Source organism: Peromyscus leucopus, chromosome 2 (genome assembly GCF_004664715.2).
Source record: "Peromyscus leucopus breed LL Stock chromosome 2, UCI_PerLeu_2.1, whole genome shotgun sequence".
In the NCBI taxonomy this organism is placed as follows: domain Eukaryota; kingdom Metazoa; phylum Chordata; class Mammalia; order Rodentia; family Cricetidae; genus Peromyscus; species Peromyscus leucopus.
In genome coordinates, this window is record NC_051064.1 from 107,826,382 (window position 1) to 107,851,189 (window position 24,808).

Sequence of the window (24,808 nt, forward strand, 5' to 3'; positions counted from 1 at the left end):
TCATGAATGGTGCTCTTAGGTACCTCCAGCTAACAGCACATTTCTCTAGGGCAGGGATCTGCCTGCCGCACCTCTATGTACTAGTAATTGTGGGTGCTCAGTGTAAATTTACAATGTATGTGGCTGTTCTGGACCTCCAGATTGCTAACAGAAGATTTGGGGATTGCTCATACTCAATAATTGTGAGATTATTCCTTATAGTAAATCTCATTAATTATATACACACACACACACACACACACACACACACACACACACACACACACACACACACATATATATATATATATATATAGTGCAAACATCTAGGTAAATATATGTTATTGATTTTGTTTCTTTGGAGAATGGGAACTAATATACTATCTGGTGCCTTTCTTGTACCTGTTGGTGATTTTTTCCCCCATTATTTAGAGTGGTTTGTTACATGTTCATAATCAACAGAGGCTACCACATTAGTATATAATTTTTAATACTCTTTTGACTGCCCTTAAAAGTAACAAATATATTTTACATTAGGATCTCACAAGTAAGAAATACATTTTACATTGTGGTCCCACTTCCACGCATTCAGCTAAATGAAGTTTCAGTAGTTAATTGTATTTTGAGTGATGCACTCATATCCTGCATCCTGCCATATTTTAGTGTGTTGTGCATACGTTAATGCTGGTCATGATCTACTGAATTGCTTTGACAATCTACTAATGGACTATAGTCTATGGTTTGAAAAAACCTGAGGTTACAACATCCTGAGACATTATAGTATTGTTAGTTGGGGGTAATGATGTCTTTGGTTCTTTTGCCCGCCTGTGGGATCTTTTTCCTCCTCCTGAGCTGCCGAGTCCAGCACTGATATGAGGGTTTATGCCTTGTCTTATCACATCTTGTTATACCATGTTTCAGTTGCTATCCCTGGGAGGCCTGCTCTTTTCTTAAAGGAAACAGAGGAGCAGTGGACAAGGGGAGGGAGGGAAAGCTGTGGTTGGGATGTAATGTATCAGAGAAAAATAATTTTTTTAAAAAATACAGTTTCCAAGATTGACACCTGATTCCAGTGACACATAGATATATATCTTTGAGATAGATGCTTGACACTGGGAAACATATCTGATGTTGCTAGACCTTAGTCCTTTGTAATTTATATATTTTATTATCCTTTTTACAAATGTCTGCTCATTAAATGCAATAGTGATTTTTTAAGACAGGGTTTCTCTGTAGGCCTGGCTATCCAGGAACTCACTCTGTAGACCAGGCTGGCCTAGAATTCACAGATTCGCCTGCCTCTGCTTCCCAAGTGCTGGTCTTAAAGGTGTGAGCCACCATTGACCAACAAAAATAGTGAATTTTAAGTTATTAGCTCAGCGTCAAGCTCCCAGGAAATGCCAGTAGGTGTTGGTTGGCCTTACTGTTAGGTCTGTGGTGGTGTATAACATCAGAATGAGTGGCAGAATGTACTAACATATGGGAAAGGGATACATATTGGAAGATACACAAACTCTAACTCAGAAGACCTCAGATCAGCACTGAGTCACGTTACAGTGTTTACTTGAGCTCTTTGGGCCTCGGCCTTCTCTCTAAAAAATGAGAGGAAATAATAACACAATTCCTCATGAAACTATTACAAAGATTAATTTGAATACCAGATGTGATTATATATTTGCTTTACAAATATTGGGTGTTACTACGTGTAAATATATTTTATTAAAATCAAATACTTTGGTTGATTCTAAGTACCATGAATGAGAATCTAAATCATTAGTCACTTTGGGTGGCAACTCATTTGGCTACCCACAAAGTAAATCATCCATGACTATAATCAGGAGATTATAACAAAGAAAAACCCGCTACCTTCTATGAGCCCCCTGATGAGTGAGAACACTTATTAATCATGTTGGTATCTGGACAGTGCCTCCCGTGTTAAGTGTGTTTAACAAATGTTTATTTAATGGAGAGCTAAAGGAATGAATGAATAAGGCAGGCAGGAAGGCGGGAGGAAGAGCAAGTGAAGCTATAATTAATTCTGTCCTCGTGGCTTGTTCTGCTTTGTCTGCTAGTGGTGGTCAGCTGGCCCAAGGACCATGATGGAAGAGGCTGATCAATGAAGGGCTAGATGAACTGCACTGTTGCTGGAAGGGCCTTTCCAGGGCCACTGTGTTCTGGCATCCATCAGGGGCAGGGATGATGGAAAACACACACTGATTTAGGCAGAGTTGTTAGCACTTTGAAAGATAGTGATGAGCATCCAAAGTGACCTTGACAAATGGGAAGAGCAGACCCTCCAAAACTGGATGAAGCTCTGGAGACAGAAATGAATGACCTTGATCAAAAAAATGGGCAGGTGGGGGAGGAGGCATGATGGCTGGGGCTCCAGGTCTACAGCAGCAACATCAGCCACTGCGGGCAGGACACAATGGTAATGATTTCCCTTCTGTTTGAACAATGTTTCAGTACTGGCCAGCTGCAGAACCCCATGATATCGGTCTTCTTATTATCCCCACTTTATAGATGAGAGAACAGTTAAGATTGCACTCAGAAATTGGAAGGCTGAGAATAATAGCACATCGTAATAATGGCACTTCCATGCTCTGAATATAGTTCCTCCCCTGCAAATTCTCATGTTGAAATTCTCTCCTCAGTGTCACAGTGTTGGGAGAGGGAAGGAAGGGGCTTTCTTAAGTGACTGTGTCATCAGCAGGAATTAATGCCTTTGTCCTCTGGGTGGGTCCGCTCTTCCTAACATTGGATTGTCTCTTCCTCATGGCCACTTGCCTTTTTGTTATTCTGCGAAGTGGTGGTGCGATGTGAGGTCTAACCTATGCCAGCTGTTCAGACTATCTGACCTTCAGAACCATGAGTCCTAAATCGGTCTCCTATATAAGTTAACCTCATCAAGTGTTCTGTTATAGAACCAGAAAATAGACCAAGACAAACAGAAATTTCATAGCACAAAAATAGGTAACACTGCTGAATTTCCATATGTCAGGCTCTGGGCCAGGCACTCACATAGATAGTTTTATTTCATATTTAAAACAATCCATGAAGTGCGTTCTGTTACTGCCTCATTTGGAAGAAGAGGAAACTCGGGTACAAAGACATTAACTGATGTGGAGCACAGGGCTGATCAGTACTAAAGATACACATGACCCCCACAGTCTGATGCAGACCTGACTTCAGTTGGGGAGCTGATTGGTGGTCTAGTAGTTGGCAGAGCAGCCTTCCAGAACTGACTTCAACAATTAAAGTTTCCCAAGTGCTTCCTAGTAGTCTGGCCACTACACTAAATGCTTTCTACAAATAAGTTCACTTACTCCTCTCTTAACCATGAGGGAAAGGATTATATATCCAGCTTTCAGGTGAAATTGGATTTCAAATCATTAAGTAATCTTCACAGAATTGTGCAATTAATAAGTAACTAGTCCCATGATTTTAACTGTTCATGTAGATAATTGTATTAATATAGTACAGTAAAGGGGGAAAATATCTGTTGAATGTTTCCCGTGTTACCATGTACATGGAATCATTCTTGAATAAACCTTTGCTATCATCTTCCTTTAGGCTTTGAAACTGAGGTGCAAAGAAATCCAGTACTTTGGTCAGAGTCATCTAGAATCAAGACACCCCACCTGGGTGTTTGACTTCAATGTTTGGATTCTTTGCACCACAACAGGCCTGTTTTAATTCAGACGCCTTTAGGACCTGACTGAGCCCCCTTGAAATCACAACCCACAACAGTAGCTATCTTTGGATGGCCCTTTATTCCTCATAGTGTTTTTGTAACCATTACATCGGTTAATCCTCACACTGGCCACCCGCTCTCCCTTATTCCTGGGATAGAATCCCTCCATGTAGTCTAAACCCAGCAAACCTCTTGCCTCAGTATCCTGAGTACCTGCACCACCACACTCAACTACACAATAGCCTCTTAAAATTATGATAACATTAATATAACATTTTGGCAAACTGAGGTTCAGAGATGTGACATTTCTGCTTCTAAGCAGCAGACTGTGGGTGAGAAGCAACGGTCCTCTGAGGACAAGAATTCCATGTTACCACCCAGCATGCTGGCTTTGATGGGACCACAGGAGGCTTCTGCCTCTGCCTTCATTCTCAGCAAAGCATTAACAGCAATCTTTTTTTTTAAGATCCTGGCAAACCACTTTATTGATTGATTGATTGATTGATTTGTTTTTTTGAGACAGGGTTTCTCTGTGTAGCTTTAGAACCTTTCCTGGAACTCACTCTGTAGCCCAGGCTGGCCTCGAACTCACAGAGATCCACCTGCCTCTGCCTCCCAAGTGCTGTGATTAAAGTTATTTAATCTTATATTTTTAAGATTTATTTATTATGTATATGCCGGCAGGCCAGAAGAGAACATCAGGTTGCTCAATTGGTGGAGCATGGGACTCTTAATCCAAGGGTTGTGGGTTTGTGCTCCATGTTGGATAACATATGTAGGAAGAGTTTTCCTGTGCCAGCAGCTGCTTCCCAAATAATCACTCAGAAACTTAATATTAATTTAAATGCTCAGTCAATAGCTCAGGCTTGTTACTAGTCAACTCTTACATTTAAATTAACCCATAGTTCTAATTTATGCTTTGCCACATGGCTTGGTACCTTTTCTCAGTACAGCATGTCCATTTGCTTCTCTCTGCTTCTGCTATGACTCCTCTGACTCTGCCCTCCTTCTTTCCAGTCCTTAGTTTGGTTGTCCTGCCTATACTTCTGCCTGGCCACTGACAAATCAGCTTTTTATTAACAATGAAAGCAATGCATTTTCACAGTATACAAAGGCAGCACCAGATCTTATTATAGATGGGTTGTGAGCCACCATGTGCTTGCTGGGAATTGAACTCAGGACCTCTGGAAGAGCAGTCAGTACTCTTAACCTCTAAGCTATTCCTCCATCCCCTTGCAAAGCATTCCTAATATACCTCAAACCCACAGAACTGTCAATCTGGGAGGCCTTTGGTATATTAGTTTAACTTCCTACTACATATAGAGTTTCCCTTACAAAGATTAAACTCTTTAATTGACAAGAAACACTCCCTACTTCAAGCTGTATTTTAGGGACCAAGGTCACCAAAGCTGAAACAAATGTCACAAATCCTATCTACATTGGCTAAAAAGAAGGGTCTAAAGCAGACCACTGCCACCTCATTCCCCAAGTCATTTTTGGGATACCCATCCACCCTTGATCCTTTCCTCATCTAAGTGTCTGCTTCACTGGAAAGATTGACAGAAAGAACAGAAAGCGGTCTAACCAGTGGAAGAAGTGACCAGCCAGGGGAGATGGAGATTGATTGTGAATACAGGATGGGTAACCAATGATGTATGGGGAGACAGAGAAAAGAGGCCTAATAAAGGCAACTGGCATGAAAGGGGAAATGGGAATTTTAACTCAGAATACCTTGAGTCTTCTTCACTAACTAGAACTAAGGAAACACCTCTGCTTTCCTAGGACCGTTGATGAATGAGAAAACTCATACCAAGTTGCCTGAGATGGTGACCTATAGATGTCAGTTGCTTCCTATCTGTCTGTCCTGGGAAGCTGGGGAGTTGATGGCATCTCTGAATTCAGAAGAGGATCACACAAGGTGAGAAGAGAAGCTGTGGTTGCTTCTGGCAGCACCATTGAAGGCGAACGCCCTAAGCATGTCATAATGCAATCAAGATTTGCCATCACATGCCCCAAATCTGTCATGTTCTTCTACCTGAGTTCTTTATCTCTTACCTGGACATCAGCAAGAGCCTCTGTGTGTCCTCCTTGAGTCCACCCTCACTCCTTTTTATCTGTGATTACATAGCACCCAAACAATCTACAGCCACATGTGATAGACCACATTGCACTCTGTTGGCCACCCATGTCACTGCAGATATGTTCTGTCCTTCTTACTATGGTCAGTTGGGTCTTTGGGGGCCTTTCTATACTTCTTTTTAAGGTTCATTTATTGGTTTTTAATTATGTGCATGTGTGCCTGGCTGTGTAGGAGTATGAATGTATGAGTACAGGTACCCACAGAAGCCACGGGTGTCAGATCCCCTTTAGGCAGAAGTTAGAGGAAGTTTTGAGCTGCCTAGCATGGATGCTGGGGAATGAACTCAGGTCTTCTGCAAGAGCAATATACACTCTACACCTTAGCTATTTTTCCAGCCCTCACCTCCTAAAACCTTAATCCTTTCCTGTTATTCTTCCCTTTGCCCAAAGGCTTCAAGCACACATGCCTTTTTTCATTCTCAAGCCTTTTATACTCCTTCTACTCGCAGGGTCTTTCTCAGAGCTGCCCATTCTGCCAAGAATATCCAGATGTCTTCATTAGGCTTTACTTCTTAGCATGACTTGGATTTTCCCTCCTCAGAGAGACCATCTCAGGACACTCAAAGCTAAGCGAGTGTCTTCCAATGTGTGCCATCATTCCTTATCTCTACAACCTGTTAATGTTACTGTACACATTGCCCTTAGCATAATTTGAAATTTTGTCAGTATCTTATCTTTAAGATTTATAAACTGAACATATATTCTATTCAGTGCAGTTTCTATTAGACATGCTGTGTAGGGCACATTCATGGATATCCTTGATATGAGAAGATTTCAACAAGCATACCAATCTGTGCTGGGGAAGATTAGATAGGTAGGTAGGTTGATAGGTAAGTAGGTATATAGGTAGGATAGATAGATGATTGATAGATGATAGATAGATAGATAGATAGATAGATAGATAGATAGATAGATGAATGGATTCAGTGCCACTTATTAAATCCCTGCTATGGTCCAAGAACTGTGCTGGGAAAGATATCTGCAGAAAAGAACAAAATAGAAGTACCTACCTAGACTCACATTTCAGAAAGAGGGCGAGTGAGCATAAACAAATGAGTACTGCCGTATGGTAGTGTATAGGACTTGCCTACATAAGATAAGTATGTCTGTGGGACAGTTTCTTAATTGCTAATTATGATGGACAGTCCAGCCCACTGTGGGCGGTGCCATCCTCAGTAGATGGGACTGGCCTACATAAAAAGGATGGCTGAGAAAGCAGTAAGCAGTGGTCCTCATGGTCTCTGCATCAGCTCCTGCCTTGGCTTCCCTCAGTGATGGGTTGTCATGTGTAAGTCAAGTGAGTTCTTTCTTCCCAAGTTACTATTGGTCATGGTATTTGTCACAGCAACAGAGAAGCTGATTAGGACAAGCCAACTAGGGAGTGAACAGTGATTTCCTAAATTTAAGATAGGGCCATATAAAAAGAGGAACTTGCCTCCCTGGTCAAGAGAGGCCTCTCAGAAATGTTGGCTTTGAAATTGAGGTCTGAATGATTGGAACATTGCTATGAAAAACCTCAGAGGGAGGGATAGTTGAGACAGAGGGGAGAGCCTATAAGAAGACCCTGGGTTAAAGTTAGCCAACTACATAGAATCCCATAGAGCAGTGGTGATGACCAGAGATGAAGAGAATAAGTGAGAGAGAAACATGAAAGCCCATTGTACTCCTGCAGGAGGCAGCTAGGGATGTCAGTGGTTTGCACAAGATGGGTAGCAACAGAGTCGGGAGGTGAGATGGCCACATGGACTTTGGAAGGAAGCCAACAGGCCTCACCAAGAAGGAGGAGGATTTGGGATTTACACAAATGAGGATCATATTGGTCTCTTTCAACTGGTACACAACACAAACACATCGAATATGGCTATGTGAGTGAATATAGGAACACACAAACACTGAGGAAATTGTAGAGGCAGGCCAGAGTGGGAGGGAGCCTACAAAGGTGAGCTGATGTTTGTCCGGTCAGGAGGAATTGGAGGGATTAGCCTTACAGAACAAGAGAGAACTAATGCAGAGGAAAGAGAAAGCATATAGAAACCATCAGAACAGGATCACTGAAGAATGTCACCCACCCTAGGAAAACTGCAACTTGATGACATTCCAGACAGGCCAGAATGGAGAACATGCTCCTCACTCCCTGTTAAAGCCCAGCCCAGGGACAAATGGTGAGTGCCAAAGAAGGAATGAAAGGAAAAAAAGTAACATGTCCAGATACCTAAATTCTAGGCCACAGCCATAATGGTTCCTGCAGAGGGTAGAGGGCTGTCAGAAGCATTGCTTGAAGAAGGTTTAGGAACACACTGGAGACTTACATTGCCTCCCCCAAGTACAGTCTCCTCTTGATTTTTTTTAATGCATGGTGCCATGCTGTCTTTGGAAAAAAGCATTTGATCTAAAGGACATATTAGAAGAAAAACAGCCTTGTGCATCCTGAATCAAACCCAAGGACAAAGGAGTCCCCAGTGCAAACCAGTGTGTTTACTGAACTCTTTCCATACTAAGGTCAGCCATGTGAAACATGAGAGTGGACCACCTAGGATGTCTAATAGAAAGCGCACTTAATAGACTATAAATTAAAGTCATAGAGATCAAGAAGGTGGAAAGGACAGGGACAAAGAAGAGTAGAGATAGGGAAAAAGGCATATACCTAGGAAGAAAGGGAATGGGGAGGGACGACAGAGCAAACCAGGCAGACATCATTTAGGAGAAAGGGTATGAACGCTGCTGTTTGTCAAAGGAAAGAGGTAGAGATGGTTTTGTTCTTTGTAGGTTAATATGTAAATGACATTCTGATTTATTAGCGGTCTCCAGCAGATGAGGTGATGATTAGCACATTTCCATATTTATAGAAAAGCAACACTAACTTTTTGGATTTATAGAAAATCAGCCCTTCACAAATAGCAAATTGTGCTATTATCGACATATGGTTTTCTATAAACAGAGCTGAGGTAATTATCCCGGGACAATTTGTTGGTGGGCTCCTTTTGAATATTAACCACTTTGGAAGCCCATTTCTGCCCTACATTATTTTAAAGAGGAGGGGGCACCAGATACCGCAGGCAACTCATTAGTAATCCAACACTAAAGATAGGAGCCCAAACCACAAGAGAAGCACCACAGGTCCAAGGCTCTGAGGTCGGATTCTCTTCAGCCTTGGGCAAAGTAATTCACCTCCCCGATGAGCCTCAGTGTTCTTGTGTCTAACATTTGTCCAACACCATCCTCTAAGTGTTGTCCCAAAATTAAATGAGAATATAAGCCGTCATGCTAGCAATTTATTAAGTGCTCAATGATGTTGATTCTTTCCTCCCTCCCTTCCCTTTCTTTGAATGACTTGAAAAAGGACTCACTTGAGTAGATTATGAAGCTCTTTTTATAATGACCTTATGTTGCTTATTTTGTATTTTAATATGACAGTACACATGTATACATTCTTTATCTAACTGGAAAAGGTTTCCCAAAGCAATTACCTGGTTTTTGGTGGGGTATTGCATCCCAGCAACAATAAATGAAACAAAGACACACGTCCCAATGTGTGGACGCCCACTGCGCATGTCGCTCTGGATCTACTTACGGCCATCTTTCATTTTCTGTTTGTCAAGTACCAGAACGTATTCATAAATGCCACCCATGGTCCCAGAGGTGATGTAGTGGGTGCCGTAGTCATTGATGAACTTGGCATACATTCCATAGTTGAACTGCTCTGGGAGCTCCATCAGTGACTGCAGCATTCCTTCATCCAGCACAATATTGTGCCTCCTCATCTTAAAATGTGCGGTCTGTACCTCTGTAGACACTCTCATGAAGCTGAATCTCTTCCAACAGCATCCAAATGAGGCAAAAGAACAACAAAAACATGTGAGGTGAACATAAAGGTCAGCCTTTAGTAGCTGAGGAAAACACAGTCATCAACACATGGAAGAAAATGTTCTTAGATTTGACAAGCACATATTGGATACCAAGGTACAAAAGACTTCTCTCATGTATTCCCCTCTGTTCTTTGCCCCACCCAGGTCATGTTCACAGTAACTCCCACATGGGTTAGGTACCGAGGGGCAAATGTCTGCTAGATAGATGAGCATACAAAACTTCTTATCTATTTGAAAACATAAGTCTTCTTTTAGAAACCTTGTCTGTCGAATTTAGAGGGCCAGGCTGGTTTTCTTTAATCCAGCCATTCTATGTGTTTTCCTATATGTTCTAGGTAAACCTGCAAAGATTGGGTGGGGGGGGTACAGAATGATAGGCATTCTAGTCTTCGAGGGTAGCTCTATTCCATTTGTGATGATGAGTCTGTGTGCAAAGGCATAATAAAAAACAAACATGATCACCACTGATCAGACACTTCCAATTACACAAGCAAATTAAGGTTCAATTACTACTGTACTTTTTAATGCAATTAACATACTACGTGTTCAGTGTAGATTATGGAATACTGCAAGATGCAGACTTTATGTTCCAATACCTTCTCATTATACTTGCTTAACTCTTCCATGAACGAAGATTTGTCGGACCAGGATACATTCGCTGTCAGTGTTATAGGAACTTTTGCTGGGCCTATGCCAAAGGTTATGCCATTTGACTGTGACTTGTCCGTTTTTATTTTAGAAAAGAGCTCATTTGCATCATCATAGAGCTCTGAGGAGATTAAAGTATCTGCCAGGGCCTGGAAAGAGAAAACTAGACGTTAGCAAACTTTGTGCATGCTTCTCAGCTGATATGTGCCCTCAGAATCTTTGCTTCGTATGCTATCTGAAAACCCAGATTGGTGTGACTCCTGTGGGAAGCTAATCCACGCATCAGACTGACGCTTGCTCAAATAGAGAAAATACAGCAATGTTTCTAGGTGTCGAGTGGAATTTCTGAGATATTTATTTACACACCACATACACGCTTGCTTGTTCCTGCATGCAGATAATTATGTTAAAATGTCAATTATATTCAAAGCATAGCTTTTCTTGAGGGTGAGGGGTTGCTCATCTTTTATGAAGGATGGCTGCTTTCTTGAACTTTGGAGGGTCGCTGAAAGCCATGTCTGGGCATTGACCTAGGTGAAAAGGGGTCAAGAAGGCTTATAAGGATAATAATAATCCCAGCAAGTGGGATTTAGTGCAACCCACAAATGTTCAGCGATTTCTTCCCCTGTACTCGACAAGGTTGCATTTACTAGTTGACTTAAGCACGGCCATAGAAGTACACCTTTCGGAGCTTGTGACCCTAAAGACACATGCTGCGATGGTGCCTTCATCAGTGAGTCGCTGAGAGTCTGTGATGTTTAGACAGATACATTAGCCTTAAAGACTTCAGAACCCTGTGACTATATCTAGACTATCCATTTTGCCTGGCACACAGACCCTAGATCTTCCTTGTAATTAGGAAAATGGCATTATCAGTGTTTTTCAGCATGACTTTTCAGAGCCTGATATCCAATACAAGTGACCACAGAACTGGAGAAGCAAATGTCTTAAAAACAGACCCCACATGTTTTCCAGTGCTTCCTATCAATACTTTTCTCTTAAGTAGCTTGAGAGCGGGGAGGATGTGTCTAGATAATTGCTCATTCCATCTGCATTTGTAGATTTGTGCAGGTCTAATGTACATGGGTCATATATATATATATATAGCATATATATCCAATCTCCTAAGTGATGCATAATCTGGCCTTAGTTTGGACAGATCTGGTGAGAATCTTGTCTCTGCCAACTATTGCAGTACAGCTTTGGGACTGAGGCTGTATTCTTTTGTGTTTTCTTTCTAATATCTGAAAGGGACATTGACATGTGTATCTCATGTTACTGCTATGAAGATTAAGTGGCAGAACTTACATGGAAGATCTGGCCACACACAGCAAGCTTTCAGTATGAACACTTCCCTAGGTTGAAAGTAAGGAAATAAGTGGCCTTGAGCTGGCTCTGAATCTTACTATGAGCCTTGTGATGATGGTCTGAGTGACCATGAAACCACAGGGGTTTAAAAATGGGGAGCCACACAGACTACCAGCAGGTTGTAAGCCCCTTTGAAAAGAACATTTTAAAAAATCATATTAAGAAGAAAAGTATGAAAACGACAGCTCTAAGTCACTCTTGGTGAAGCGTGGGGAGTAGGGGTCAATCCTAATCCCACCTTTCAGATTGGAAGAGTGTCCCAGGGAGAAATGGTGCATGAGTTGCTCACTGTCTTTTGTAGTTAGAGTTTAACAGAGCCATGTCATGGAATAGGGATGGAGAAGGCGGCCCAGATCTGTTTCACTGCTTTGGGAATGGAGCCAAGATCCAGAAGTTGGTGACTGTGTTCAAGCTATAGCTCTCATCAGCCTCAACACTGAGCACGTACGCGCAGCAGATATGAAGGAGCCTTCATTCACTGGAAAGCCCTGTGGAAAATAAAAGCCTCCACAGCAAGCAATCTCCCTCCATCTCCATCAAACTTACGTCAAAGTGGTACTTAAGGAAGTTGTAGGGTTTCCGAAAATATTTCTCGTCATCCCCATAGTAGAGGCGCTCACAGGTGGGGTCATACTGGAGCTTCCTCCAGTCACCATTGTACACAGTCTCACACTGGCCGCCGTAATACTTGGCATCATACACACTCAGGGCTACCTCTTCAGTGAGGATATTGTACCTAAGTTGGAAAAACAGCATCTTGGAAAAATCTTTGCAAAGGGAAAGAAAATGTAACACATCATCCTCTAGGATATGTTGTAGCTGGTAGGTTAAGAGCTGGTTTCACTGAGTGTGTTTGATGGAGCCCTGGGGTTCCTTCAAGTACCTTGAGGGCACAGAGGGAGAGTAGGCAATACTGAGCGACTGGTGGACTAAGCCTGGGCCCCCAGGGAGCCTTTAACCAGAGCATCTTGGCCAGTGTCCTAAGGAGGCCTTTCTGATTAGCTGTTAAGTTAAGGGACAACATGAACAGTTATTAAGAATTCAAGCATAGAAGCCAGTTAAGGTAGTGCCACAGATAGCTGTGTGAGCTCAGGCAAATCATCCCATCTCTCTGCCTCACTATAGTCATTTGTTAAAAGCAGTTAGTAATAGTACCACCCTCCTAGGGTTAGATATACATTAGTACATGTAAAGGCATCATAGACAGGGTAGCATATATTATACCGAATAGATATTGCCATGGTTTGAATAAGAATGACCCCATAGGCTCCTGTATTTGAAGGCTTGGTCCCCAGGTCGCTAAAATGTTTTGATTTTAATATTAAGAGATGTGACCTTGTTGGAGGAGGTGTGTCACTGGGGTTGGGATTTGAGGTTTCAGAAGTCCATGCCTGCCATCCCCAGCTAGCACTCTCTTCCTCCTGCTTGCGAGTGAGATGTAAGCTCTCAGCTACCACTTCAGCACCATGCCTGCCTGCCTGCTGCCATGCTCCCTGCCATGAGTGGTAGTGACTCTCACCCTCTGGAACCATAAGTCCCACATTAAACACTTTGTGTTATAAGTTGCCTTGGTCATGGTGTTTTAATTACTGCAATAGAAAAGTAACTTTGATAGACACCTCTATTGCTATTGTTAGTATTAGTTCAGAAAAAGGCTGTAATACTAGAAAGCGAATTTGAATAATCATATGTGTAAGGCTTTAATCCTTAGAAAAATCCATTGTCTTTGAGGCAGCCTGGGATGAAAACTGTACAGTGTGACTATCAGGAAGACTCTTGGGTAATTTCCAGCTCTGCCACTTCCTGTAACTGTGACTTTGTCACCATACCATAGACTTTAGAGATGATTAAAAGTTTTAAGACTGGACATAAAAGTCTCTTACACAACAAATAATAAAAGTATTGCTTCTTTCTGCCTCTCAAACTCTTATGTAGCCTTTGAGACTCAACTCAAAAGTTGCCTCCTCCATATGGCCTTCTCTGAATGCTCTTGTCACGTGTCCCTGGCTTCCTGGCAGTCAGTACTTACCTTGGCATGGCACTCCAATGACTGTCTATGCACTCTGTGACGGGCACAATGGATGAAAGGGAACAAAAGGTAAACGGTGACTTTAACCTACCTCAACGAATAAATGGGTAGTTACAGAGCACCTGACATAGCTTAGAAGTTCAATGTGTGCGCCTGTCCATCTCCACTTCCTTTCTCCACCTCCTCCTCACTATTAGATGTGATGTAATAATAGCTATGATGAATTGAATATATACTGAACTAGACACTTAACACACATTAACTTTAGACCTCATGACAACGTTGCCAATGCAGAAACGGAAGCCCAAAAAGATGAAATAATTCACCTACAGTCACAATGGGTTTTTTTTTTTCCTTCAAGTTGTTTTTGACACTAAAGTCTAGGTTCTGTGCCCTTATCTCCACCCTCCAACTTTTATCTGCCTACCCACTGAGCGTGTTTCTGTCTGAAGTTTAAAAGCACAGCCTCTGAAACATACCAAACAAAAACTCAGAGCAACAGTGGGCCTCAAAAGTAACCATTAGGCCTACTGTATTTGGGAAAGCCCCAGCGGAAGTAGAAAGGCGCAGTTAGAACTCTACACTATTAGAAATCTATGCATTTGTACGAAGAACCCACAGACAAGGATATTCTTTGTAGCACTGTTTGTAAGAGGGGGGATGGGAATTGCGTTTTGGATGGGAACGGATCTCTAGTTTGAATACTTAGTCCCCAGATGAAGGTGCTGTTTCGAGAGGTTGTGAACCCTTCCATGTGCGGGCCTCACTAGGAGGAGTGTGTCTTGGGGCATAGGCTTTGAGGTTTGTAGCCCCCTTCTCTTGTTTCTGAATCTGTCAAGCGATGAGCAAGCAGCCTCACTGCATTGCCATCACATCTGCAGGGCACTCCCGTGGCCATGCCTCCCCCTGTGATGGGCTGCACCCTTAAGCCACAAGCCAAAATTCATGGCTACTCCCCCTAAGTTGCTTCTTGAAGATAATTTGGTTGCAGATATTATAAGAAAAGTAGCTACCACAATGAGAAGGGATCTAGTTGTCTTTCAGTGAGAGGTAGTCAAATAAAATTTCCTGTAATTACAAAAGAGTCAGCAAACATATTTTATAAAGGTTCAGATAGTAAATATGTTGGACCTTACAGGATATAGGCTTTAACTGTTGCTCCTTAACTGCCATTTTAAGGTGAAAGTTGTGTTCTAATAAAACTTTATTTATAAAGACAACAGGATTTTGCCTTCAGACTATTGCTAATCCTTGTTACATGACACTGTGTTTCTTTTTTAAAATGAGATAGAGAATATGTGTTTAAAGAGGAAATCATCAAATGGTATTCAGTTTTAAAAGTGTGACAACAACAAAACAAGATCAAAATTTATTTCTTGTTTGTGGAAGAGAGAGAACATAAAGTTGGATGGGTACAAAGTTAGGACATCTTGGATGATTTGCAGGAGGGAATAGAAACATGATCAAAGTATGTTGTATGGACAACATTTTTTAGCTAAAAAACAAAAGTGGGTAACAGATGTATATCATGATCATATTTATATAAGTACTACCTGCATTTTTAAGACAATCATAGAGGTTTATTTCCCAGATAGTATATGGTATTAACCTATTTTTAAACCTAATCTGGAAGTGCCTGAACCGTATTTTACAAGGTCGGCTCTAGGGAGGGAACAGACAGAGGACCATTCATTGGATGAGGTGCCAGCATATAAGTAGAGCACATGAAGACCCAGGTTTACCTCAAGTATATATTCTACATTTAACAATAAATAAAAATTTGAAGCTGGGAAATGCTTAAATTAGGATTAAAATATCAAGAAAAGTTTCCAAGACCTTGAAAAGTACAGAATTATGTCAAAATATCAACTGCTTGGAGGCGATAGCACCATTTCACTGGTTTCTGTGTTCAGTGTGAGAGAGACACACTAGTCAGGAAGTGTGTCAGAACTGCTCCTGATCCAATCAGGGGAGAGCAGGGTGGTTGTCTGCAATGTTTTTGTCAGTTGAGGAGGATTATTTTTCAGCTCCACACTTCAACATTCCATACTTCTACTCCGTTCACCACAGCCACTTTCTAAGTCAACCAGAATCCCCTTTGATTGTGTTGTGGCCTAAATTTCTCTCCAAATGCTCATAGGTTGGCATTCTAAGCACCAGAATCTCAAAATGTGATGTCAGTTGGAGACAGACCCCTTAAAGAAGTAATTAAGTGAGGTTGGAAAGCTGGCTCAGTGGTTAAGAGCACCAGCTTCTCTTCCAGAGGACCTAGGTTCAATTCCCAGCACCCACATGGCAGCTCACAACAGTCTCTAACTCCAGTTTCAGGGGATCCAACACCCTCATACAGACATATATGCAGGCAAAACCCAACGCACATGAAGTAAAAATAAAGTTTAAAAAAACTTTAAAAAGGAAGTAATTAAGTAAAATAAAGGCACTATAATTAAGACTTATCCCAGAGAATAAAGTTGAAGTTAGGACAGAGACATGTATGAGACTCTATGAAAGCCCAGGAAGATGGCAGCCACCTGTGAGCCCAGGAGAAAGCCCTCAGAAGAAACCAGCCCTACTGACATCTTATTCTCAGAGTCCAGTTTCCAGAGCCATGACAAAATACACTTGTTTCAGCTCCCCAGTGTAGGGTGTTTGTTTACGGCCGTCCTAGTGAAAAGATACAACTGGTTTGAAGAGCAGCACATTGCTCGGTGCTGCGTGTGTGAGTCTTCATGCGGGTACAGGATCCAAACAGTCTGGTGAGGGGGCTGTGGTCTCAGGACAACTAAGCGTTATGAATGAGAGCTGCCTGGCAGTCCACAGTGCCCTTGGGTGGGCTGTGCCCTGACTGGGTCACTTGTAACAATTACTACCTCACACATTTCCTTCTCTGCCAAGTGGCGGCTGCTCACATTGACATGATTCAATGGAGCCTAGAGTCACCAAGAAGTGAGTACAGAACATTCTCTGACAGAACAAAGGATGAGGAGAGCATGAGTCATAAACGACTTCTGCCCTCAGGGAGCTGATATTCCAGGTAGAGGACAAGGCCAAAGGCAAAGACAGAATAGCAGGAAACTGGCCACATCAGACAATTGCCATGAGCTAGCTCTTGTGCTGGGACATGGGGAGGCTGAGATGACGAGGAGTTCTATGCCTCAGCAGGTGGACACCATAAGAGTTGTCTTCATCCCTGGTGGTTGCATATTGGGATAGCCAGATAGGATGCTCTGTGAACTTTAGGAGCGGCTAAGGCAATGCGGGCACAGCCAAGAGCTGGTGAGGGACACATTCTAGATTTCCTAGAAGTCATGCTGAACAGTCCTATTAATAGTATACATGGGTGCCTTAAAAATATCAGATTGGTATCTTAAACATCAGAACTCAATTTTTTCTCTAGTTCTATATGCAAAATCAAGGTTTTCCTTGAGGTTGGTTTCCAGTGAGAGCTTTTTGGGGGGCATACAGACAGCTCCCCTTTTCATATCCTCATGTAGATTCTTGTCTGTATAGTTGTGGAAATGGATTGCAGTATCTCTCCATCTGTTTCTATGGATGCCAGTCCTTTTGGATTAGGGCTCCACCTTTCTGATCTCATTCAACCTTAATTACTCCCTCAAATCCCTGCCTACAAATGCAATTGCTTTAGGTGCTTGGGGTTCTGACATAATTGGAGAGGCCACTGTTTGGTCTATAACACTAGACAAGTCCTCCAGGTCAATATATAGACAAAGATACTGCAGAGAGAAGAAATAAAATTGATGAATGCTCAGAAGGACTGAGTGTGAGGCATTCGGGGATTTGAGCCTGGGTGTAAGGTGTACAGTGAAGAGAAATGAGATTGAAGCTGACTTCAGCTCAACAGAGAAGCTCTAGTCTGAGAGGTATATTAAACAATGACAAGGTGGAGGCTCAAGCTTCTGTCTCACCATGAAGCCCATTTTCTTTGCACTATATCACACTGTTAGCTTGTCCAGAGTGCAGTGAGCAAGGCTGCTGGAGATGTCAGGACCGTCTGGGGAAAGCTGCCTTTGGGGACATCTAGGAAAGTTTCATGGAAGATAATAGCCTTGGAAATGAGGAGAGGGACAACAGAGAGGGGAGAAGGTCCCTCGGGTAGAAAAAGGACAGTGTGGGTGATGTCACATTACCAGGACCATGCAAGCTACTCTAGGAAACAAGAGCTACTTGTAGCTACAGGTACTCTGCTGTGGAATAATCCTTCTGTACGCTGTGAAAATGTGTTGCTCTCATTGTTAATAAAAAGCTGAGGCCAGGCGGTGGCGGTTAACGCCTTTAATCCCAGCACTCGGGAGGCAGAGGCAGGCGGATCTCTGTGAGTTCGAGGCCAGCCTGGGCTACAGAGTGAGTTCCAGGAAAGGCACAAAGCTACACAGAGAAACCCAGTCTCAAAAAAACAAACAAACAAACAAATAAATAAATAAAAAGCTGATTGTCCAATAGCTAGGCAGGATTTGGGGGGCAGAGAGAATGCTGGGAAGAGAAAGGGAGAGTCTGAGGGGTCTCAAGCCAGACATGGAAGAAGCAACGTGGAAAGTTCATAGATGAGGTAAATGAGTCTCAGGGCAGCACATAGATGAATAGAAATGGGTTAATTTAAGTTGTAAGAGCTGGCAGGAGACAAGCCTAAGCTATCAGCTGAGCATTTATAATTAATATTAAGTTTTATGTGGTTATTTGGGGAGCAGCTGGAGAGACAGAGAAATTCCAACTATGGTACCCTTGAGAGGAACCTTCAAAAACAGACTCATTCTGGCTCAAAACTGCTGTCCACAGTGAGGGAGGAATCATTTGTCACCCTTGAAGAGCCACAGGTGGCCACTCACCCCAAAGCTGCCCTTTCTGATCCTGGGATTGGGTCATATTGATGGCAGTCATCCTCAGTGACCATGGTGTCCTCACAGTTGTCCTCATCGGAGCCATCAAGGCAGTCATTGTCTCCATTACATACCAGGTGGCGTTTCAAGCAGCGACCTAAGGGAGACAAGGCTGAGGGTGCTTCCTAAACCATATTCCCCAACATCTATCATCACAGGCTTCCCCACTTCTGCCCTCCAGTCTTTCCTGTTCTTTCTGTTTGTACCACCTCTTCCATCCTTGCTAGCTCTCTCTGGCTCTGTGCTGTGTCCCTTAGCTCAGGCTTACCCCTCTCTCCCTCTCAAATCCAACCTCCACCTCAAACCCACCACTCATCCCCTAAAATGCTAGCCTGCCCATGCCACTTCCTTGCTCTGTATCTACCCAGGGTTCCTGTAGTGGTTTGAAAGAAAATGACCCCCTTAGGCTCACAGGAAGTGGCACTGTTAAAAGGTGTGGCCTTGCTGGAGTAGGTGTGGCTTTGTTGAAGGAAGCATGTCACTGGGGTGGGTTTTGAGGTCTCAGAAGCTCAAGCCAGGCCTAGTGTGGCTCACTGTCTCTTCCTGTGGATCCAGATGTAGAACACTCAGCTTCTTCTCCAGCACCATGTCTGCCAGTGTGCCGCCATGATGACAATGGACCTCTGAACTGTAAGCCAGCCCCCAATTAAACGCTTTCCTTTGTAAGAGCTGCTGTGGTCATGGTGTCTCTTCACAGTTATAGAAACCCAACTAAGACAGTCCCCATCCTTCCAAATGTCAAATTCTGAACCCTCATTGCCCACCTTGTTCCTGCTTACCTTAGGGGTCCATTACCCAACCTGTCTCTTTCTAAAGCCCTCATGCTACAAAGATTCTGGGAAGAGTGTAAGTCCCTAAATTTTCATGTTTCTTCACATGCCTTCTTCTGGAAGCTTCAACTGTATTTTCCAAACCTCAACTCAAATTCTATTTTAAGGACTGTCCTGAGTCCCCAAAGCTTATTTGGGTCTCCCCTGCTAGAGAATTGCACACAACCCAAGACTATCTCATGAAACTATAATTGACCTCTTATAGGTTTCTCTTCCAAACAGATTAGGACAATTTTAATTTTTTTTTTAATTTGCGTATTAACAGCAGGTGGTACACTGCCTGGAACTTAATATGTACCTAGTGTTTGTTAAATAAATGTTATCTACTAACTATGTGTTGCACTTTCTCAAAATTAATAAAAAATATATCTACAGATGAATCAAAATTATATGGGCTGGCTCAGCAGTCAAGAACGTGTGCTGCTCTTGCATAGGACCTGCATTCAGTTCTGAGCACCCATACCAGGTGGGGGCTCATATCGAATAGGCTATAACTCCACCTCCAGAGGATCTGATGCCCTCTTCTGGCCTATATGGGCACCTCCACTCATGCATGTACATACCACCCTTCTACACGTGAATACACATAATTTTAAAAAAATAAGTATTTTTTTTTAATTACATGGGTTACTAGCTTGACTTAAAATGCGGATTTCTGGACCCTTTCTCAAGCCTCCAATAGTTAGGAGTCTCGACTTTAACCAACTTCCAAGTACTTACTTTGCACACTGTGTTTGACAAGCACAGCTGTTGTTGTAGTGGGATGCTACTCACCTGTCTCTCCACACTGGAAATCCTGTCCACACTGTGCTTGCCTCAGACAAGGTGTGGGGCTGTTACAGCTGGTCTCCTCCCAAATATCACCACTGCAGATGGTTCCCCCAAACTTGCTTGGCTGCAAGAGGCTCCGGTGTCGGTACTAAATCGGATGGTGAACCAGACATAGTCTTGTCAATCAATCATCCCAGAGCTATGCAGGCAGGTCTCAGCTCAACATAAGGAGTAACTGTTTCATGATTGAAAGCTGCCTTCAGGGCTGTCTTATAAGGGGACAAATGATCATGCACCATGGTGTTCAGACAGGTGGCACAGGCATCAGCTGGAATTCTGAAGACAGATGTGAAGGATGACATGAAAGGCTGGGATGGATGTGTTATGAAGGTCTTCTTACTTCTTAGGGAAGACCTCTGTTCCCATAGTCAACCAGCTACAAGTGTTTATCTTTCAAAGTCCATGGCTTCTGTCCCCTGGAAAGCCTTCCCTGACTCAATTGTGTACTCTGAAAACCTTCCTTCTTCCTTAGCACTTGTCAAATAAGGCAGCGACAAAGCATTGTCTATCCTGCCCACCATCTTTGTGAGAAAATCACAGGTGGAGATGGAGCAGTGAAGGGAGTGAAGGAAGGACAGCCTTAGGTGGCTTCATGGATTCGGACTTGATCTGTGGTCAGGTACACTTCTAGAGGCCATTGCCACTTTGCCTTTGCAGTTTTGGGGTGTGTTTTTTTGTCTGTCAGTCTGTCTGTTTGTTTGTTTGTTTGTTTCTGGTCTTGCCATCTGCTCTTTATTTGGCATGCATCTCATAGTGTCTAAGAGGGATGGCCTCCCTCTTTCCCCAGTCACAAAGGAAGATGAACACAAGCCAGGCCCTGATGGCCAGAGCATCATATCTGCCTGTTTGCAATAACTGCTTCGGGGATTGGTCTCAACTCAACATGAGCCAACAATAATTATCTCTCATGATTCTGTTTTTGGAGAAAGTGACATTTCTGGAAATTATGGGCATCCTGTAACCATTTCTACATACCTACTATGTAGAAATGAAGAGATTTAAGAGGAGACATCATCTCAACCCCCGAGTCCAGCCATGACTACAGATGAGTAAATACGTGTTGGTAAAAGGACAGGAAGAATTAAAACACACACCAACTTTGGGGCTCTAGAGTTTCATGATAAAGACTTTCTGAAAAATGTACAAGGGTCAGGTACTGCTGTAGAAAACAGGAGGCCAAAAACTAGGATATCAAGAGAAATGGGAGGTCTCATTGCCACCTTCTAGAAGTTTGGAGTTCAGTTGAGATACGATATATAATGAATGATACAAAACACACTGCCTGGAAAGCATCCATGGAGTGATTGGCAATGAAACGTTTAGCCCTGTGCCTTCTGCCTTTGACCTTGGCTCAGCCAAAAGTCCTTCCCCCAAGAATGTTAACAAGTCAAGAGGCAGTGATTTGAGCATCTGTGACTTGCTTCTTGAATCTGTGACTCCCTGGTACTTTTGCCCTGATTGAAGTCTCAGGTCTGCCTTTCTCAATGGGCAACCTCTGACAGTGGACGATGGCGCCCGTCCCCTGCACTTGCCTGGGAAAGCCAGACTAGACAATGTGTTTATGTAAAGCATTACTGCAGTGCCTGGGACATGGAAAGCCTTGATAAATGGTGAGAATTAGTGTCATCATTGTCCTTCCTCTTGTGTCTGTACTTGAACGATGCTGGAAGCCTTCAGGTTCATTTCTATCAGTGCCCTGTTTACTAAGTTGCTATCAAATAATGAGGACAGTGGGTTGTAGGAAGACGAGTGTCAGTACTCCCTGAGGGACTTCTCTGTGCTGTTGCCTGTGGCTTGTGCCATTAAAGCATAATTTTCTTTTCTATGTAGTAGATAATGTTTCTTTCCAGAAATGCACATCTTTGTTTGGGTGACTTTGAGAAGAGGAAACATATTAATAAATAAAACAAAGGTGTTCCTTTACTTAAATAATTAACAAGATTTAATATCTTAAGGATTTCTTCATAGACACATATATCTTTCTAAGTATTTAAGGAAGTAATTCAATTCTGATATAAACTGTACGAGGTTCCCTGTGCAATCTGGTACCTAAACAAAAACACATGAGAAAAAGGCAAGTTTAAGATATTCAATAGGTTGAGTAATGGCCACCAAAAAGTGTAATTCCAAGTCTGTAAAAGGTTTTAACTTGCCCTTATTTGCAAAACAGTTTGCTGAAAATGTTAGCAGTTTTGAGATGTGACTATTTTGGGTTTGCTGAGAAGCCCAAAATACTTTCTTACAAAAAGGAGGTACAGGGAGATTGCAGGCAGACACACGGGGGAGAAGCCACAGAAGAAAAGGAAGCAATGTATCTACAGAGGCAGAAGGGAGAGATGCAGCCATGGGCCGAGGACTATGAGCAGCCACCAGCAGTGGGTGAAGCAAAGCACACATTCTCCCTTGGAGTCTCCAAAAGGGGGCAGGCACCACTCACACCTCTATAGCTTTCCCCAGGCCTCCAGGACCCCGAGGAGACAAATGTCTCTTGTGTAAAGCTACCGTGTTTGTAGAAATAGGCTACTGTGTTTGTAGAATGTATTATTGTTGACTTGGGAGATTAATATATATCAAGATGAAGTCAGAATGCAGGAGCCAGTTTTCAGTGGTGAGGTTTGAGGGTGCTTTATCATTTCTTTGAGCTGGGAAAGGCAGAATGCTAAATTTTAGAGCTGGAAGTTCAATAATTCAGGTCCAAATTGTGTTTCCACTACTTCTTAGCTCTGTGGGTTTTTTTTTAACAACTCAACAACATTCATAGTGCACCTCAGCTTGTCAGGTGAGTCTAGATGCAGAGAGAGCACCAATGGGCCCCACAGAAGCTCTGCTGAGAGAAGATGGGGCTCAGTTCAAAGCCATGAAAGAGTCAGAGAGGGGGTACAGACCATGCTTATAAAAATCCAGGCTGTTTGTCAGACACTTGCTATGTGCCATGTGCCTTTGTCCATGTCACTCACTCAGTGCTCAGGAACTCCACCCTGTAGGCACTGTTCTACTGCTGCAGTGAGGTGCAGAACAGAGAGAGAGAAATAAGCCCCAAGTAACAGAGCAGGTAAGAGGCAGCATCATTCGTGAACAGTAGGACTGCAGGGTAAACACTTGAACTTGACAGTATTACCCTGACACAATGGATTCAGCCAGTAGTGTTTGAGGCCAAAAGGCTGGAGATGATGTAGCCCACCAGGAAATATCCCATACAAAGGCAGGCTTTGCCTGAAGGAATTCGTAAACAATATACAACACGGTACATGTTAGACTGCTTGCTGTCAACCTCAACCGGTGCTTCTGAGTAAATGGGATTTTATGCTTATCCTTTCATACGAGACTGGATTTAGGGACTACCTTGAATCATTCAAAAGTGTCTAAATGGGCACCATGGACATACCTATGTGTTGGATGTGCTGGGTTTTTCAGCTATGGGAATACGCTTTGTGGCACTGCTGAACATCTATCAGGCCCAGGGAGCAGCTCAGAGTTTTGTTGCTCAGCTGCCTGTGGGCAACTTGGCTCTTTATTACTATGCCATCGAGCAGTCCTTCCAGATTACCTTCATTAGAGGGCAAAATGTTGGCCAGGACCCAGAGAATCCAGGGACCTTCAGTGTGCTGTGTCCTGGTGGCTATTTTCCTGTGTCATAACACAGATGCTTTCAGCAGCCTTGCCCCATGATGCCTTATAAACAAAATCAGGAGAGGCAGACCCAAGCCTCACCACCCAGGTACTGGAGGTTTCCAAATGCCTAAGATGCATCCAGTTTCTCTCTGGAGCCCTAGATTCCTAGTCCCAGCTGCTTATTTCCATTGGTACCTGAAATGCACAAGTCAGATACGCAGTACCCCGAGATGCTCCTCAATGGCTTACCTTTTTGTCCTGACATGGAAAACAATCTGTCCATTCTGACCAGTCACTCAACTGACAATCAACTGCTTCAGGAGTTGCAGCCCGAGGAACTCACCTGAAAGGAGCAAAGACCCCTGTATCAATTTTGAGATTCCAAACTAAAGCAAACGAGAACTGTGTGTACACTTTCCTGCTAGTGAAAGTGTGCTTTGTAAGAAATTAAGAACGAGTATTTATCCTGCTCCTATTAAAGGCTAATGCAGTACTGGAGGGCTTAAATAAACTACCGAGGTAGGCAGTTTACAAGGAGAGGTTAGCCCGGCATGACGGGGGCTGAACACACCCCTTTCTCAGCAAAGCCGTTGGTCACTCTGCCCTAGCAATTCCCCTTTTTGTGGTTAGTTTGTGTTCAGACACATCCCGGTCCTAGAAATGAGCCAAACTAGTTTTAGTTGCAGACACAGTCAGGCAAACTATGTTCTCAGAATGAATTTTTAGGGTATTATGCATGATGGGGTGTGCATGGTTACAATTACAGGATGCAAAACCCATGTCTGCCCAGAAAGTCCAAATTTCTACCTGTCAATCAACAGTTATGAGAACAGAGACCACCAAACCCTGCCTCTAGCAAACTGCCCAGAAGGACTCATAAAAGGAAGCCATGAGACCTAACTTGGGGCTCTTGAGCA

General features: G+C 43.0%; 1 protein-coding gene across 1 annotated transcript in view; it reads right to left on the minus strand.

Moving 5' to 3' along the window:
* C8a (complement C8 alpha chain) overlaps positions 1-24,808 on the minus strand; it is a 55,228-nt gene that overhangs the window by 18,480 nt on the left and 11,940 nt on the right. The window contains 6 exon segments of the mRNA XM_028887926.2: positions 9,384-9,624; positions 10,275-10,475; positions 12,241-12,430; positions 18,568-18,715; positions 20,223-20,367; positions 24,141-24,234. Of these exon segments, the coding sequence (XP_028743759.1) occupies positions 9,384-9,624; positions 10,275-10,475; positions 12,241-12,430; positions 18,568-18,715; positions 20,223-20,367; positions 24,141-24,234 (1,019 nt within the window).